Source organism: Thunnus maccoyii, chromosome 16 (genome assembly GCF_910596095.1).
Source record: "Thunnus maccoyii chromosome 16, fThuMac1.1, whole genome shotgun sequence".
Lineage (NCBI taxonomy): Eukaryota > Metazoa > Chordata > Actinopteri > Scombriformes > Scombridae > Thunnus > Thunnus maccoyii.
Genome location: NC_056548.1, coordinates 2,131,181 through 2,150,292, shown reverse-complemented (window position 1 = coordinate 2,150,292; position 19,112 = coordinate 2,131,181). Strand labels below are relative to the sequence as shown.

The 19,112-nt window shown below is 40.2% G+C and overlaps 1 protein-coding gene across 3 annotated transcripts in view; it reads left to right on the top strand.

The window, feature by feature from the left end:
* The window catches only part of LOC121881564 (neuronal PAS domain-containing protein 3), a 367,402-nt gene extending 351,606 nt beyond the window's left edge, over positions 1–15,796 (top strand). For all 3 annotated transcript variants that reach the window (XM_042389431.1, XM_042389430.1, XM_042389429.1), the window contains 3 exons: positions 5,514–5,661; positions 6,363–6,478; positions 13,364–15,796. In XM_042389431.1, coding sequence (XP_042245365.1) covers positions 5,514–5,661; positions 6,363–6,478; positions 13,364–15,009 — 1,910 coding nt within the window. In that variant the 3' untranslated portion in view covers positions 15,010–15,796. The remainder of the gene's footprint in view (positions 1–5,513; positions 5,662–6,362; positions 6,479–13,363) is intronic.
* The last annotated feature ends 3,316 nt before the right edge of the window (positions 15,797–19,112 follow it).

The following is a 19,112-nucleotide window of genomic DNA, read 5'->3' as shown; positions in this document are numbered from 1 at the left end:
ATAATAAAACAGAAAATCACAAAAAGCATGTGTCCCATTTAGAGGATAATTCTGTTTTTCACAAATTGGAACTTATTTTTGTGGTTTTTGTCCACCATTTCTCTCAGTAATTATAACACTGTAAATAATAATAACATGTTAATTACTGAGCTGAACATGGGAACACGGTGACATCACTAAAAAGAAACACAGTCAAACAGGCTGGAAGACAGTTTATCCAGATAATCTAAACCACTTTATGTGGAGGTCAAACACCTGAAATGTCAGTACTAAACTCTCTTTGCACAGGAAAACTGTGTGCACACAACTACAGTAAATACGGTAGGTCAAAGTTAAGACTTCAACGTTTGCCTTCAAAATTGAGACAGAAGTTGTTGATGGAGCAAAGCAAATGTCTTAATAATAAAGTTTAAATGACCTTTTACAATCTATGATCTGTATCTACCTTCTGTAGATGTAAATGCACCAAATATCCTGGAAATTACTTTTATATTCTACTAAATTACCACAGCGAATACTTTTTGAAGGAAGCATAATACTGGATGAATTCTGCCAATATAATGAGTGTATTAATGTGTGCTTGTTTGTCTTAAATGATGGTTGAAAGTGCTGGCAAACCATCCATGAGAGACCGTTTATATTATTTATATATTATTATATTGAGAAGGCGGTAGGTAATATAAGGTTTTTCGTCTCCCTGCTGCTTTTCAATCATGGATTGTGTTTATTGTTGTTGTTACAACGTGTAGCTCGTATTTTGTGTAAAAATCTTATGTTGGAAATGTACACTGAAGTGAAGGAGGAAAAACAGAATAAGAAATAGAAGAAAAATGTTGTTAATTAATGTATTTGGCGAGTCATAAAAATGTTGATACTAAATATATCAGTAAAATGTTCAGTGAGGCTCATTTTATTAGCCGGTACAAAGACATGAAACATTTCAATGAGGCAAACAAGAAGAGACAATTAAAATAATTTCAAATAAAATAAAATAAAATTACATTGATATAAGATAAAAACAATAGTGCTGCTTGTACAACATGAAAACTGGCTGCAAACTGTATCAGAAATGTGTTTCTTGGATATTAACAGCAGGTATGAATGTAAAGGCCTCTGATCAGATGTTGTTTCCAGATAATGAAGAGATTAAAATAAAACGAGTGTGACTTTTGTACCACATGAGGCAAGTTTATTGGTAAAGCACCTTTCAACAGCAAGATGCTTTACATAAAACATAAAAACCATTAAAACAACATGTAAAAGAAACACAAGACATTGTAAAAAGACATTTAAAAGAGTGCAGTGAAAGATATGAATCAAAAGCCTCAAGTTTGATGTAAAAGAACTGAGAGTTGCAGCAGAACTCAGCTGCAGAAGTTTTCTAGGAGTTTGTTTCAGATATGTGGATCATAAAAACTGTTTCTCCAGGTTTAGTTTTGACTCTGAAGACAGAAAACAGACGTGTCCCAGCAATCTGGACGGTTCATAACGTACATCAGAAATATATTTTTGTCCCTTTTTATCCTTGGATTTATTTGGAAGTGAAGAAAAATGTTCAAACTGTTCTGCAGTTGGCCAGCAGAGGGCGACAGAGGGATGATCTGTCCTGCTGTTTACAAAGAATACAGTCAAAAAATATAAAAGATATTTAGTCACACACACAGAGAGAGAAAGCACCGAAACACATCCCTCCATCCTCTGGCAGACAGAGAGGACGTTTCCATAAAGCAATTTCACAGCCGTAAATTACCTGCACGTCGTCACACACACACACACACACTCACACACTCACACACACACACACACACACACACTCACAGGGTAAATGGGGTAAAGGTAATCTGAAGAGGAGACCAGACTAAAGAGGAAATCCTGCAGATTAAACAGAAGGAAAGATGGAGGGAAGACAAGTGTAAGAGGAGAAAGATGCAGTTAAAAAAAACAACAACAAGGAGATGTAAACATGTAAAAAGGGAAAGAGAGATAAAAAAAACGTGTCTGTGTGTGTGAGAGAGTGAGAGAGAGAGGCGTGACATTGACCAAAAAAAAAAAAAGAGGAAAAGAAAGTGAGGTAGAGAGACTTTAAAAGGGAATATAAGTCCTTTAATCTATCGGTCTCTCTCCTGCAGCCTCGGGCGAGCCTCCAGCACTCTCTCTCTCTCTCTTTCTCTCTTCCTCTTCCTCTCCTTCATTAGCGAGCGATCAGAGAGTGAGTGATTTAATGGAGGAGTAAGAGGAGAGGGTTAACATGGTGGAAACCTCACCTGCAAGACTAAGAGAGAGAGAGAGAGAGAGAGAGAGAGAGAGACAAAGACAAGAGACTGAAGTGGCAAAAGACAAAACCTTAAACCTGCAATAACAGATTTTTTTTTTTTTGGCCACTTGGGGGCAGCAGAAACAGGAAGTGAACTTGTTAGCAAACACCTGGTGAATCTGAGTCCAGTATTCACTCTGTTTTCTACCAACTCCTGAGTTTTTCTCTGTAAACAGCCGCCTGCTACGTCTTAAAACGACGCTATGAGAGCGCCGAGAGTGAACCCGAAACAGTAAAAGTGCAGCCGGACAGATAAACGATGAGCTGAAACGCTCTATAAAGCTGATAATCCTCTGTAGGTTCGTCACCACGAGACACCGTTGCCACCTGTTTGTGTTTGTGAAGAACAAATCTGTCATGTTGTGGAGTAATAACAGTGTTTGAATTCACACATTAAAAGGATGCGTCTGGTGATTTTCTATGTTTTTTCTTCTTGTCAACAAATCTCATGTGTGTATCCAAAGATATATCTTATTCCTCCGTTGTCGTCCAAAAACTATTAAAAACACATCAGTGAGTCACACCGCTGCACTGGGTGACATGTTCCTTTGTTCCTGAAGATGGTTGTTACCGTAATAACCCTCTAGACTGAGGCAGGACGCCGCTGCACACGTTCTGTTTACAGCTTCGCTAGCTTGTTGCTATGCTACATGTCACAAACCTCTTGACTTTGTTCTACATTGTAGATTTCTCAAAGAGCTTCAGTGCAAAGTGAAGAGGATGTGTCATGTAGCACAACAAGCTAATAAAGCTGTTTTTTACTCTTTGGAGTCGTTTCTAAACCAGTTACAGTAACCAGCATCTTCTGGGATGCAGGAACATGTCACCCAGTGCAGCGATGTGACTCTTTGACGTGTTTTTAATAGTTTTTGGACGACAACGGAGGAATAAGATATATCAGACTTTGGATACACATATTAGATTTGTTGACAAGAAGAAAAATATAGAAAAATCAGCAGAATGATCCTTTAAAGGGGGACAAATATTTGCGCTAGAGGGCCAGATTTGCAGTTCTGTATATTTTGCAGGTGAGGAGTGAACATCAGCCGACAGTCTGCTTTCACATGTGAGACAGTGTGTATATTCAGTACGCAGCAGCAGAGTGCAGCCTGCTGTTGTTATAAAGCCTTGTATGAGTGTGTGTGTGTGTGTGTGTGTGTGTGTGTGTGTGTGTGTGTGTGTGTGTGTGTTCTCTTCCATTGGACATGCTGATACACTGAGCTGCTCTCTGAGGACCTGCAGTCATCTGAACAGGCAGCCGTGTGTGTGTGTGTGTGTGTGTGTGAGTGTGTGCATTCATTGTGTCGTTATTTACTCTGCCGTACAAACAAAGCAAGGTCACATTCAAGGTGACGTGATCTCACCATCTCTGCCTTAACATGCAAACAAGTTATTTTCCCCTCCATCTCTCTCTCTCTCTCTCTCTCTATGAATAGGCAAATAGAAAATGAATGAGCGCCGGCCGCCCGACCAAAGTCAATTAGAGCAGCCCTGGGGATGTCGTCTTAAACAATGCTATTAGTTTCTAATAGTTTTTAATTACTGGCCTTCTTTTTATATAAATCACCGTCCTACTTTCTCTCTCTTTCTTCTCTGTCGTGGAAAAACCTATTTGTGTCCGTAATTAAATGGAGGAGAGGGATATGAATTTAGTGGCCCTCGCTTCTCGTCTCCGACTGTTTCTGTTTGAGCGGCTCCTGATTAATGCCAATACATATTGCTTGAGATAACCATTTAGTGGTTAATTTAGCCAAATTTATTGCCGGCATGCCGTCGCAGGGTGGAGCAGGGGTTGGGAGGAAGGGGAGGGGGGGGGGGGGGGGGGTCGCCACCTCCTGAGGCTGCAGAGGGGTGGAGGAGGGGGGGCGACTGTTGCAGTGACACAGCACTATCTGGTGGAGAAAGACGGGTACTGCAGCTTGTTCAGGTGTATCAGATTGTTGTTGCAGTGGTGGAAAAACCTTTTATTTAAGTTGAAATAATGAAAACACAATGTAGAAAAGGTGACATCACTCCATAGTTTACTGATGTGTGTGTGTGTGTTCTCAATTAATATTATTATTTTGGGTGATTTTCATGGTTTCTTATGAGATGAAGAAGAAAAGAGAACGAATGAAGGATAGAAGGAAAGTATGGAGATCTAAAATAAATAAAGACTTCATTATATAAATATTGTTGTCAGTGTATAAAGACAAAATATATAATATAACCCTAAAAGTGTGAATTAATCCAATAAAGTTCTTCTTTTTATAGTAATAACAATATTAGATTTTTTTTTAAAAATACCTCAGACTTTTTATTTAAAAATGTCAGTTTTCCAAAGTCTGTTTTTATTTCACAGTTTATTCCAGTCTGCAGTTTTTCCAGTAAGACTGGTGAATGTCTGGACTCAACGCTGGTCTTTCTCTGGAGACTCTGGACCATTATAGTTAATCTGTGTTGAATATTATATAATATTTGAATAATTTAAATTCTCTGATAATAGAAGTGTGTGTTTGAACTTTATCCTTAAATGTAGCTTTCAAGTCTGATTAAATAGAAGTTATGTTTGCATAAATAATCTCAGAGGTTATAATGTCATATTTAATATTTCTGGAGGGAGATGAGTTTACTACAAGTCTTTGTTTTTTTTCCTAATTAGTGTTTTTTTGTGCATTGATCACACTGATGATGTCATACTTTACCAAACCAAATAGACTTGAGAGAATAAAGATTAACAAACTTTACTGTATTTTTCTCTTTGCTGTATAAGATTTACCATCTTACAGTACAAGTAGACCACGTCTCCGTCAGTCACATGACCTCACCTCGCAGGTCGTAGCAGTGTCCTGATCTTCAGGCGTGTTTGTCCACCTTAAGAAAGTAAAATTTAACATGTAAACATATCGGCATGAGATATGAACATGCATCATGGAAATATTGAATTTTGAAGTACATATAGAGACACACAGAAACACGCTCACACACACACACACACACACACACACACACACACACACACACACACACGGTGGCCGGCAGTGTGTGTTGGTCTGATTAATGACGGCAGCAGCGGAGCAGTTCTCCGCCAGCTGTCACATGACATCCGATGGCTGCTCCTCTCTCTCTCTTTTCCTTCCTGATATCAAACTAAATCCACCATGAAACAACAAACCACCTCCTCTTCCTCTCTCTCTCTCTCTCTCTCTCTCTGCCTCAGTGATGAATAAGGGTCAGTGTGTGACGAAGTACTACCGGTGGATCCAGAAGAACGGCGGTTACATCTGGATCCAGTCCAGCGCCACCATCGCCATCAACGCCAAGAACGCCAACGAGAAGAACATCATCTGGGTCAACTACGTCCTCAGGTCAGAGGTCAACCCGGCTCAGACGAGGACTGACTGAATAAATGAGAGAATAAAGCACATAAACACAAGAATGAGCAAACAGTAGTAAATTAATGGATTTATTCAACAAATTAAAGAGTTAAGTTAGTTCAGTTTATTATTTCAGACTCAACAGCTCTGAATGTATCACTTAATGTATTAAAGAGGAATTAAATTATACAATTAGACAAATACACAGTAGAATTAAGTATAATAAGGACAAAGAGAGAAATAAACATGTACATTAAGTTAGTTCAGTTAATATTTTTATTTATTTATTGGGGTTTTAGGAGTTTTTCTTGTTGAACTATAAAAAGTTGGAATATAGCTGAATATAAGTAAGAAAATGAATAAAGTTGGGTTTTGTTACTGAATGTTGTGTTTTATTTTTACAATTTACCAGCATGGAAACGTATATTCTGCTGAATTTACCATGAAAACCAGTTTAGAAGAAGAAAAATGTTGTCAAAAAAAACTTTTGTTATTGAAACAAAGCTGTGTGTCTGTCTGTGTGTTTGTGTGTGTGTGTGTGTGTGTGTGTGTGTGTGTGTGTCTGTGTGTGTGTGTTTGTGTGTGTGTGTGTGTGTGTGTCTGTGTGTGTTTGTGTGTGTGTGTGTGTGTGTGTTTGTGTGTTTGTGTGTGTGTGTGTGTGTGTGTGTGTGTGTGTGTGTGTGTCTCTACAGTAATCCAGAGTATAAAGACACGCCCATCGACATCGCTCAGCTGCCCAACCTACCAGAGAAAACCTCTGAATCCTCCGAATCGTCCGACTCTGAATCTGAGTCCAAAGAAAACTCAGGTATCATTATTATTGTGTCTTGTGTGTATTATTTATATTTATGTAACTGCCAAATACACTTCAAGAGCCATAAACCCAACCACATTAGGGAATGCTGTAAAGACAAGGACACTGAACAAGTCTATACAATCTGATGCAATTTCACCCACAGGTGCTACAGAAACAGTAAAATTGCAGCAGCAGGAGCAATCACATGCTCTTTCTGCAGGAAATGCACATCCAAGTTCTTTGAGACTGGTTGTATGAGGGGCAGGAAAAAGAGAAGAAACAACATATAAGAATTATGGACAGAAAGAAAAAGAGAAAACTCTGCAGCTGAGACAAAGAGAAACCTTCAACAGTCACATTAGTGTATTTGATCTACTTGATTTTCTGTGTTTTTTATATAATATTCAGAATAAAACAAGTCTTTCACACTCACAACATGCGTATAAAACCTGTATGATTCCCTCCAAGTGTTACCGGTATAATAACTACCAGTGAGAAATAAAGCCTGAACGAGAGAAAGCCAAAGATATTTTATCAGTCGGTGCCAGTGTGGCGTCCGTGCCAGGCTGGATGGTGACGAACGCCAACAGCTGCAGGGACCGAGCGAACACTGGCAGTGCTGCAAACTGCCACAAAATGCCATCGAACTCTGAATAATTCCACTAAACACCACAAAAATACCTTCAAACCTCACATAACAACACAGAACACCACAGAAGAAGATGCCACAAAACGCCTCAAAAACTCTGGACCAACTTAAAACCTCTCTGTGTTTATTTAAACATTTTTTTGCAAGTGAAAGAAGAAGAAAGACGTTTTATTTATGCTTCACACACATTATTTTGTAGGGAAACTTTGCTTCTCACATCACAGATTCAGTGTGTCCCATATCCATACCACATACTGATTCTATTCAGTATATACTGTTTATCACAGTATACTGTTTATGCAGTTAGTATACAACATAATTAATCCTACTACACATCTTGTACTGAACAGAAACATCACAGAACCTCTCTCACCGGACATCATGTCATCTGCGACCTCACACAACCGTCATATTTGAAAGTAATAATAATAATAATACACTTTATTTATATTGCACCTTTCATAACATAAAATGCAGCTCAAAGTGCTTTACAGAAAGAGGTAAAAAACAAGCAAGCAGGCAAAAAAATATATATTTTATAATGTTAAAAGATAGGAGAAAGATAAATAAAATAAACAATAAAAAAAACTACAGTGATAAAAAGAGGTAAGAGGATAAAAGGAGGTAAAATCATGAGATAAAAAAGATAAAACAGGTAGTAAATAAGCTGATAACAGTAAAAGGCAAATAAAAGGTTGAGTTAATTAAAAGCAAGACCATAAAAATAAGTTTTGAGCTGCTTTTTGAAAATATCAAACAGAAGATGTTTGTCTAATATGTGGAGGGAGTTTGTTCCAGATCTTTGGTGCGTAGCTGCAAAAAGCTGCCTCTCTGTTTGCGGCACATTTAACAAGCCACCGTTAAGCGACCTCAGCGAACGGTTTGAAACATATTCTGACAAACAATCTGAGAAGTACGAAGGTGCTCGAGACCTTTTTGGGCTTTAAAAACAAGTAAAAGAATTTTAAAATCTATCCTCGACGTTACAGGTAGCCAGTGCAATGACGCTAATACTGGTGTAATATGTTCCCTTTTCCTAGTTTTGGTTAAAATTCTTGCTGCTGAGTTTTGAATGAGTTGCAGCAGATCAATGGTTTTATTTGGTAAACCAGTATAAAGTGCATTACAATAATCTAAGCATGAAAAAACAAAGGCATGAGTGAGTTTCTTGGCATCTTCCAAAGTAAGGTATGGTCTGACTCTTGCAATGTTTCTTACATGATAAAAAGCTGTCTTTGTAGCGTTGTGGAATCAAGGATAACACCCAAGTTTTTTACTTCTAGTTTAATCTGTAGAGCCAAATCTCCAAGCCTGCATGAAAGTTCTTCTCTTTGTGCATCTGTGCCAATTATAAGAACTTCTGTTTTATCTTTACTTAATTTAAGGAGGTTGTATGACGCTCGAGAGGCAATCTGTCAAAGGGATTAAGGGCATCTTTGTCGTCTGGCGCTACAGATAAATATAACAGGGTGTCATCTGCGTAACAATGAAAATTTACACCATGGTTGCGAACAATTTCTCCAATCGGGGAGCATATACAGGGAGAACAGTAGCGGACCAAGGATTGAACCCTGAGGAACACCAAAGAGAAAGTCACGCTTGTTGGAGACACACCAAGGCTGACAAAATAGGAAGAGTTGCTGCTTCCTGCTCTGATCAGTGAAATAAAACATATTATGACTCTTGTCTTTGTCTTCCAGCAGCAGTTTTCCTCTCGTTCGTTTCTGCTGCACAGCAGTATTTAACTTACACGCTGTCTGGTTTGACTAAACTGTCATTTTTGCAGTGTAAACAAATTAAAAACTCAAAACCTGCTTAGAATTAGTTTGTAGTCTGGATTTGAGACGCAGCGTCTAACTTTACGCAGCACTGACAGCATCCAAACAATTAAAAAATATATGAAATACATGTGATTTAATAACCAAATAGTCAGGTAACAGTATTAAGAACTCTACAATTACTAAAAATACAGATGTCATCCTTATTATTATTATTATTAGAAATGCCATTATTTTGCATTACCCATTCAATTTATTTCTCTGCAGCTTTTTTCTTTCTATTTCAAAATTTCAATTTCATTCTACAGATCTTAAAAGAAGGAAATATCACAGAGCATCTTTGTTTAGTAAACAAAAAACAAAAAGTAGCCTTCGATATTACAGAAACCTGTTGATGTCGAACATGTTTCTGTATTTTACAGATCTTCACATTTATTGTTGGTCTCATTTTAGATAATGTTTTAACTGATGGATTATTTCCAGTGTTTGTCATTTGGTTCCTCTTTTCAACTGTATAAATGAAGATGTTTCATATTGTGAATCTGATCTTTTAGAGGTTTAAGTTTGTTGACATCATTTTAATATATTATAAAATACAAAATATCAAACGTTGTCATGAATAGACTGATTAAGTCTTTGATTTATTTCCATCATTCGCTCTGATACATCAACCATTTAACAATATGGAGACAGACGTCTAACATGGTCCATGACTGAAATGTTGCATTTCTACTACAAAGAGCATAAATTCAACATTTTAATTAAGTATTAGCTTCCAGAAATCCAAGATAGACCTTAAGATTAAATATAAATAGCATCACATCCAAGATACAGCACAATAAATAACATATAAGTCCTGATAAACCTCAAAAGATTTAGGAAAAATGAGGAAGCTGTCATAAATAACAATGACGTAAAATCCAAAAATGACAGTAAGTTTAGTTCTAGTTTAATGTTTTGGCCCATTTTACCTGATTAGTTATTGAAAACTGTCCACCAGAAACACAGCTGAACCTGATCATCCATACAGACGACTAAATTAAAAAGACTGACGTCCTCATTCAGATCCAGAAACACAAATCAAGGATTAAATTCATGTGTCACCAACGTTTCAAGCTTCCAATCCAGACAGACACTCAGCTCCCGACAGCGGCCAGTATAGTTGAATTTAACCCAACACGAGGCCTCCACCTTCAGCATAATATTATCAAGTCATGCAGCCTGCGTTGGCATGATAAGAATCAGTGCCAGCTGTTATTCTTCCTGGAGGAGAGTGATTCTGGCTCGCCTTGTCGGCTGTAAACTGAAGCCAGCTGCTGCACGCGGCGGCCAGCTTCGGCCCGGGCTCCAACAGGCCCGCCCGAGGTGCTCAGGCTCAACGTATTCTAAAATGAGATATCTGCCCTTTGACCTTTGCTCTGTTAGGATGCAATCCACAGAAAAACAACTACGGTGCCCATTAAAATGCACAAACATAGCGAGTATATAATTGCATCGGCGCCAGTTAGTATGATATATATGATGTATGTGGGAGAGGCCAAGTACAACTGACACCTTTGTTTTCTGAGATGAGTCATGTCTGGATTATTACCAAAGTGTTTAGATCAAGCTAGGTGAGGTTTAGCAAATAAGCGCCACATTAGGAGGGGTTATGAGAGGTATATAATTTAATGTCTCGGTTTGCTTTGTATCGCTCTTTATGCAGAGTAAACCTGTTCACATTGAACTCTACCAGCTTCCTGTGTATTTCTTTGAGTCTTATAAGTTTTGAGTTTAATACTAAGTTGCGGGTGACCTGAAGATTTATTGGCCCATCTGAAGATTTCCCACGACGGTTGCCTTTCACGCTCTGGAAACATGCTACGCTACCTCGGACGTTACATTAAACTTAGTGAAATATTGCAACAACAGTCCGACTCGGTGTGAGTCTTGGAGCCTGCACGGCAGACATCAAAGCTACTATAAGTCTTCAAATCTTATTAACGGAGCGATAATTTCCAAAATGACCACCAGCACATTTATTACAGGGCCTGAATTTAGAGATTGAGACCAGAATGACTCGTTGAAAATAATGATTGACTCAGTATTTCTAGAGAGAAGTTGAGGCTTTTTTAATGGGAGTCATTTGGAGCATCCAGTGGAAGGTGCTTCAGCCTCCCAGTATCTCTCTAATCTCACCAGCTCAATAAATTCATACAGTTTAAAGACATATTTGCAGCCTGGACTCTGTGTCTCTGTGTCCGTTCCTCTTTTGTAGAGCAGGTTTGTATTCTGACAGAGGAGGTTAAATAAAAAAATCGATGGTGCAACGCGGCTAACGAGCTACGATAGCTTCTCCGTTTAGGGCCTCTCCAGTCCTAGATCGATACCGTCGAGACGGTTAATTCGGTGTAAATTCACGTGTCAAAGTTCACCAAAGTTGGAACTCGACATGAACGATTAAATCAAGTGAATCACTGGGAAAGTTCTGGTGTGAGCTGCCCCCTCGAAATGTTACTGCGTCCAAGTAGGAGAAGCTGTTGCCAAGTAAAAAAACTGAAATATTCATTTAGAAGCTGAGAAAGATGCTGCAGTTCTCTGTTGCCGTGGTAGCTATGATGTCTGGTTTTATAATGACCACTTAAATATTTACTGAAGACAAAAGACAATTAAGAAAACATGCAGAACATTATACACCAGGCATGTACCGTGTGTCCTTAATGTGCTTTTAACCCATTAAATTCCTGTAATAACGTCATACACATGCTTTCTTTAATGATGATGTAACACTGGTTACTCTCAGCGGTATCTATTAACTTAATATTCATGGCATTAAAGCTACTTTGGGGTCGTGCACAATGTTAATAAAACATGTCTGCTCCCTAACATATTATAGATCTGCTTTAGTGACTCAATGTTCCAGCTTTTAGTTTCTGTCTTGCATCAGATGTTGTGTTTTAAAAAAATATATTATAATATTGTCAATAAACCAAACCAAAAACTCCCGTCTGACCCCCAGGAAACATCTAAAAATCACTGATATATGTTCAGTTGCAGCCGGAGAATAAATCTGTTTTGCCTGGAAATCACACTTAATGGAGATACAGGGTTCTCCCCAGACAAAACAATTGAGTCGACATTTTCGGCTGCCATGAGGGAGGAAGAGCGCTGCCAGCTGGGCAGCTGCTGGCCTCAGAGTGCTGGCAGGGACTGAAGCGTGTGTGTGTGTGTGTGTGTGTGTGTGTGTGTGTGTGTGTGTCTCTGTTGTGTGTGTGTGTGTGTGTCTCTGTAGTGTGTGTGTGTGTGTGTGTGTGTGTGTGTGTGTGTGTGTGTGTGTCTCTGTTGTGTGTGTGTGTGTGTGTGTGTGTGTCTCTGTTGTGTGTGTGTAATGGGCTGGACAGAGTCAACATGCCTGAACAGCAGCAGCTACAGATACTGAACACACATTAGTAAGATCACAACACAACAACAACAACAATAACAACAACACATGGAAATCCTGTCGGGAGAAATAAAAGAATCAACACCTGAGATTAGTGTCGGTCGGTTAAAGGTTTTCTTGCCACAAATATGTTTTTTTTTATGCCGAATAAGTCGAGAAGTTTAAAAAATAAAAGCTGCATCACATCAGCTGAAATGCTTTGTGCACGTTCATGATTCCAAGAGGATGAACACTAATGATTCTGGTGATTTCCTGGACTCTAAATCGACCATCAGGACTAAATTTTTTATCAACATCTAATGAAATTTCCTGCAGACCTTTTCCTCTCACGCTTCCCTCAGGACAAACTTTTTTTTTTTTATTAGTATTTTGATCGTTTTATCCAACACATTTGTATTAAAACTGGCAGGACTTGACTATTTTTGCAGCAGAGACTTTTATACTTTTATTAAATACAGATCAGCTCGGTTATGGAATAAAAACCAGCAACAAAATCATCCTCTCTCACACACTTTAAATTTAGGCTGAAGGCTTATTTGAGATTTAAAATAATAAAAATCTAATTAACTAATTATATATTATTATTATTATTATATACTATATGTGCCAACAATAAAATACACATGTGCCAATCACTAATAATCAATGTATTCTATACAATTAATAGACATTAAAAACAGTAATAGGCTGTAATATGATAATGTCTTGTCTTTCTTTTCATTTTTGAAATCTGGATCTGAATGTTTTTTTTGTGTTTGTGTTTTGTTTGTTTGTTTGTTTTTTTTTCATTTTATTACTCCTTTAACATATTTTGGGGAGTTTGTCTTTATTAGTTAACAGTAGAGAGATGGGATGCTAGCTGACATGCTAATGCTTAGCAGGTAAAGTTTACCATGGTTTTAGAGTGTTGGAATGCTAACGTGTTAATTAGCACTAAACTTTTGCCACTTTTGAAACTTTTTAGCTAAATCCATCTTCTAATGTTCATCTCCTTTTATTTTCAGTCTGCATCTCCATTTTTAACCGACTCGCTTCTTTCTTCTTAATAGACAACGAGAACGCCAAGCCAGAGGGGAAGTCAGGCCACCAATCAGAACGCAGCGAAGACCCGGAGGCTGACAGCAAGCGTCAGCAGCAGCCCGGCCAACCGCACTGCTCCTCCGAACAGGAAATGAAACGCCAGGAAGAAGGAGACAGCTCCAGTAACCCCGAGAGTCAGGACAGTGACGACAGCCTGGAGCCTTCAGACGGAGAGGCTGAGGAGCAGGAGGAGGTCAGGGGAGGAGGAGGAGGAGGAGGAGGAGGAGGAGGAAGTGGAGGCAGGTTGGGGAGGTTAACAGGACTGGGTGGATTAGGGGGACTGAGCGCCATCGGAGGACTGGGTAATCTTGGTGGGCTTCATATTAAAGTGGAGCATTATGGAGAGGGGGAAGAAGTTCAGCTGCACAACTCGCAAACTTCTTCGTCAGAGGAGGAGGAAGAGGAGGATGAGGACGATGACGAGGAAGAGGATGGAAGTGTGCAGGATTGCGACAGCGCCAATCCCGGAAACAAACATCAGAAGAGGCGGAAGAGGAGGAAAGTGCAGAAATGGGACGGGACCCGGAGCAGGAGGCTCCGCCTCTCCTCCACCACGCCCAGCCCCGTCGCCATGGGAGACACCACGCCGCTGGTCGACCCCTCACAGGGTGCCTCCTCCGCCTCCTCCCACCTCCTCACCTCCTCCTCCGGCTCCCCAAACGCAGCTGCGACATCCTCGGTCCTGAAAATCAAGACGGAGATGGCAGAACCGATCAATTTCGACAACGACAGCAGCATCTGGAACTACCCGCCCAACAGAGAGATTTCCAGAAACGAGTCTCCGTACAGCATGACCTCCAAGCCGGCTGCTCCGGGGACCCACGAGACCTTCCCCTCACCCCAGGGAGGCTCTCTCCAGGTGGCTATCCCCGACTCCGTCCTCACCCCTCCTGGAACCGAGGGAGGAGCGGGAGGAGTGAGGAAGCCTCCTTACAACGGGAGCTCAGCTCCGTCTTCTGCTTCCAGCGCTGCGAGTCTAGCTCCTCCCTCCAGCGCCTCCTCTGCGGACCCCTTGTCCCCTCCTCTCTCCGCTTCCCCACGGGACAAGCAACAAGGCACGCCCACCACCTCTTCCTCTTCTTCTTCCACTTCTTCATCCTCTTCCTCGTCCTCATCAACCCCTTCCTCTTCACTGCTGTACTCTGGCGATCTCGAGGCGCTGCAGCGCCTGCAGGCGGGTAACGTCGTGCTCCCTCTGGTCCACCGGGTCACGGGGACTCTGGCGTCCACCAGCACGACGGCTCCACGGGTCTACACCACCGGGACCATCAGGTACGCGCCGGCGGACGTCACCCTGGCTATGGCACAAGGCAACCTCCTCCCCAACGGCGCCATGAACTTTGTCGACAGCTCGGGGTTCGGCCTGGACCCGAAGACGCCCATGGAGATGCTCTACCACCACGTCCACAGGCTCAACATGTCGGCAGCGGCGGCCGCCGGACCGTTCGTCGGCTCCCCGGCGGCTACGGGAGGAAACGGCGCCCTGGGAGGCCAGATGCCGACGGCGGCCAACGTTTTCACCACGGCGGAGGGACTTTTCTCGACGCTACCGTTCCCGGTGTACAGCAACGGGATCCACACCACGCAGACAACTCTGGAGAGGAAGGAGGATTAACGCAAAACATTCGAGACCGCATTACTGTGTTTTCCGGAATCAACGACTGTGTCAAAGTAAAAGACTACTCACTCGTTAAAAAAAAAAAGAAAAAAAAGAGACTATTTACTTGCTATCTTTTATCAACACGGTGTAGCACTGTGTTTCCGAGAGGGGAGAACGGACAGGAAATGGATGACAGATGTACTCTAGCACTTTGAATCTGAGCAACTGAGCTTGTGTAATAGACATGAATGACCCTCAAACATGTCCCCCCCCCCTCCCTCCCCCCTCCCCTTTTTCTATCTTTTTTCTCTCTGCTCCTCATCCTCCTCTCCTCCGCTCTCTCTCTCTTTGCTCCTGTTTCTTGCGATCAGCAAAGTTTTTCTCCTGAACGAATGAACTAAAAAAAAAAAAACAACAACAAAAACAGACTATTCTTTATTGTAAAGAATTCCTTTTTTGCCTACAGAGAATTCATATTGCCGAAGGACTCCGCTGGAGCCTGACGGGGATAAATTTTTATTATTTGACTTGTTTCTGTTGCATCTTTATGAAGATGCTGATTGTGTGTATTTAAAGGAGGACGGTACAGGGATTTGTAACGGACAGAAAACTCTATGCGGCTCTCCTCTGCATCTTGATGTGATCAAGACTTGAAAAGAAAGTTTTTAAACCGAGAGGAGGGCGCTCGCTCCCCCGCACCTGACAAGAGGTGTCATAAGATAATAATCTTTTGAAAAAAGGTTTTTGAGGACGTTTCTCGATTGAGGGAATAGTTTAGAGAATTAAAATGCTGTTTTTTTTTCTTTTATTTCTTCCTTTTTTTTTTTTTTTTTTTTATAAAATATTCTAGCTCAGATTTAACTTACGAATCAAGCATTAAGAAGAAAAACAAAAAAAAGCAATTTCAGCCGGGTAATGACCTGTGAATTATCGAATGTTACTACTTCCTCTTTTATCCCAGGAGTTTACCTACAGGTCTCGCACCAAACATAACCTCCTCTGCATCTCTCTTCCCATTCTCAAATCTGTCTTCTTTCTTCACTCTGTCTATCTGATCATTTAACCTTTTTTTTCACATTTCTACCTTGTCTTATCAACAGATTCATGGTGCTACCGACCGTCCAGTAACCCTGATTCAGCTGGCTGATGTGGGTGCTGTAAACGAACCCACAGCTTGTCGACAGACTGATCGTTTCTTTTTTGGAGGGGGAACAATTTTAAAAAAGTTTTGTTTTGGTTTTTTTCCTCTTCTGACCTTCAGGAAAGTCAGAAATACAGTAAGAACCTCTAAATCAGCAACGTCATCTCCATGTTTCATCGTATGTTTGTCTAAAAAAAAACAAAAAAAAAACTGCTCAACCTGATTGGGCCACTAGGGGGAGCTCCGCATGGCAACATGGAGTTGATTGGTTGAGATTTAAGCTGTTTTTATTTTTGATGTATTTTCTAACTTGATCACTTTTAATTCTCAGTGAGACTGAGGCTAATTAGCTAGCGTTGCTAACTTGAAAAATGAATGTTAAAAACCTCGACCGGCTCCTGTTTGATCACTGTTTTATTGTTTTTAACTACTTTTCTTCTTCTTGTTTTTTTTTTTTTTTCCTCCTCCATCTCTTCTTCTTCTTCTTCTTCTTCTTCTTCTTCCTAAACCGGAATCACCTCCACAAGATTTTTTCCTAAACAATCCACTCTCTTCCATCTCATCGCCGGACCCTGTGATAAAACCACATATCAACAAGGAGATTGTAATAAAGACATGCATTTTCAATCAATCGATCTATCAAACAATCAATCCAATAACAACAACAAAAAAAAAAAAGATTTTTTTTGTTTTTTTTTTTGAGGAAGAGAAAAAAAAATCACATTCCTTTAGCGACGTTGTCCTTGTCGTTGTTCTTCTTGTTTTCTGTGTTTTTTTTTTCTTCCCCAGCCTCCGTTGCCAAAAAAAGAAATGTTAATCTCACAAGTTTTGGTGTTTTTGAAAGCACTGTGATTCTCGTTCATTTGTAAAAACAAAAAAAAAAAAAAAATTTTTTTTTTTCTTCTACTTTTTTGGTAAAAAGAGAAAAAAAAAAGATGAGAATAAGTAATAATTAAAACGGTATAAAAACTGTCAAAGACGTCCATCTTTTTAAAGTTGACAGCCCCGTCTTTACCATCCCGTCATCCTTATTACCCAGTGTGATTAAGCCGTAAAAATGTGTTACCGATGTGTTTAGTGTCACTGGCTGTCAAAAAGTCTTTCATGGCAACTTCTCTCTCTGTGTGTGTTGACTATATGCAGTATATACTGAGCTACTGTAGCTGTTTTTGTCCTTTGTCTTCTCTGTGCTCTATCTCTAGTGTTGGGAGGGGGGGAGGGGGGGCGAGGGGGGTGAAGAGGCGAGGGGCGGGGCTTAGAGGGAGAAGGGGAGGGGGGGGGGGGGAGGGGGAGGGGTGGAGTCTAACGTGATGATTGACATCCCGAAAAAAGCCTCTTTCTCTCTCTCTCTTCCTCCGTCTCCGTCCTCTCTCTCTCTCTCTCTCTCTCTCTCTCTCTCTCTATCTGCAGTCTTAGTGAAACCAGTGGAGGTTCGTGGAAATTTCGTGTTCGGTGGCCTTTGCAAAAAACGAAAAAAAACATTTGTAGAGTCCACCTCTTTTTTCGCTGCTTCCTTTTTCGTCTTTGTAAAACCTCTTTTTTTTTTGTTTGTTTGTTTGTTTTTTTTGTTTTTTCTAAATCCTTCTCTCTCTCTCTTTCTCTCTCTCTCTCTGCTATTGCTTTTTGCTGTTGTGTAGTCTTATACAAAACCTCTTTATCTCGCTGTCTTTTCTCTCAGAGATGAAAAGATTCTTTAACTAGCTCAAAGGTTTATGGAGCCATGTTTTTGCCGCTAAGGAATTCTGGGAATTGCAGTTTCCAGCTCTTGCATACAAAGTATTAAATAACTAATAAATATTTACACTATATAGAAATAAATTATGATGAGGAAAAGCCTAAAAGTAGCATTTTAGATGTAGTCCTATGTCCTGGAAAAACCATAAAAGCCTCAGTTGTGAAACATTTCCCAGAGTCCCTTGGGGCTTCTTGTGTGCATTGGGTGTATTTCATTGGTTCCCACCGAACTTGTTGACTTCCTGCGCAAACTTCTCTTACGGGACGAACAAAGTTAAACAAGTGGTTCAAGGGAGGAGAATAATAAAAAAAAAAAATCACAGTAGTATTTCAGGACACATAATAATAATAATAATAATAAAAAAAAACAATTTTAGAGATTTCTAAAGAAATTAAAAGAAAAAAAATATTTCGCACTACAAATCTATTTTTATAGGTGTTTTGGAAAACTGAACTGCATGTTTAGTAAGTTCGTCCGATGCGTTTCACGTGATCGATCCCTCGTTTTTTTTTTTTGTTTGTTTTTATTTTTATTCCTTCGGTCCAGCAGTTTTTTTTTTGTGTTTAGTTTGGTTTTTTTTGTTTTTTTTAAAAGTCTGTCGAGCCCAAACGGGGACGCGATGGAGGCCCGTTGGGAAGAATAAAAGTCTGTATTGTCAAAAAACCGACGCGGGCCTCTAATCCTCCCCTTCATATCAGGAAAAACAATCTGTAGCGTCTGTGCTTTCTGTGAAGAATCAATGTCTTGTTACTGCTACTAACGTGTAAAACAACAACAAAAAAAAAAACAACAAAAAACCCAGGTTATGAAGTTCAATGATGTATTTATTTATTTTTTTTTGTTCGATAAAGGGGAATGTGATCCGAGCTGTTCGATCTGTCGGTTGATTGGTGGGTCATTTGTGGTTGAATCTTCAACTTCAGGAGCATTTTTGTTTCTGCGCTCCTCTCTGGATTTTAGCGTTTTCTACTTTTGCGTGAAAACGGGGGGGGGGGAGGGGGGACACAAACGAATGGCAGGTAAAGGAAAGGGGGGGTTTTTGGGAGGGGGGGGGGGGAGGGGTGAGGGGGAAGGACAGGGAGGGAGGGGGGGTTGGTTGCACATAACTCAGATGAAACCAGGAAATACACCCACATGTAACAAAAACCAAACAGCCGGTCCAAGCTGTTTAAATGTTTTTTCTGTGTTTTATGTCGAAAAATGAAAAACTTTGCTGGTGATTTTAAAAACTTAAAAACCTTA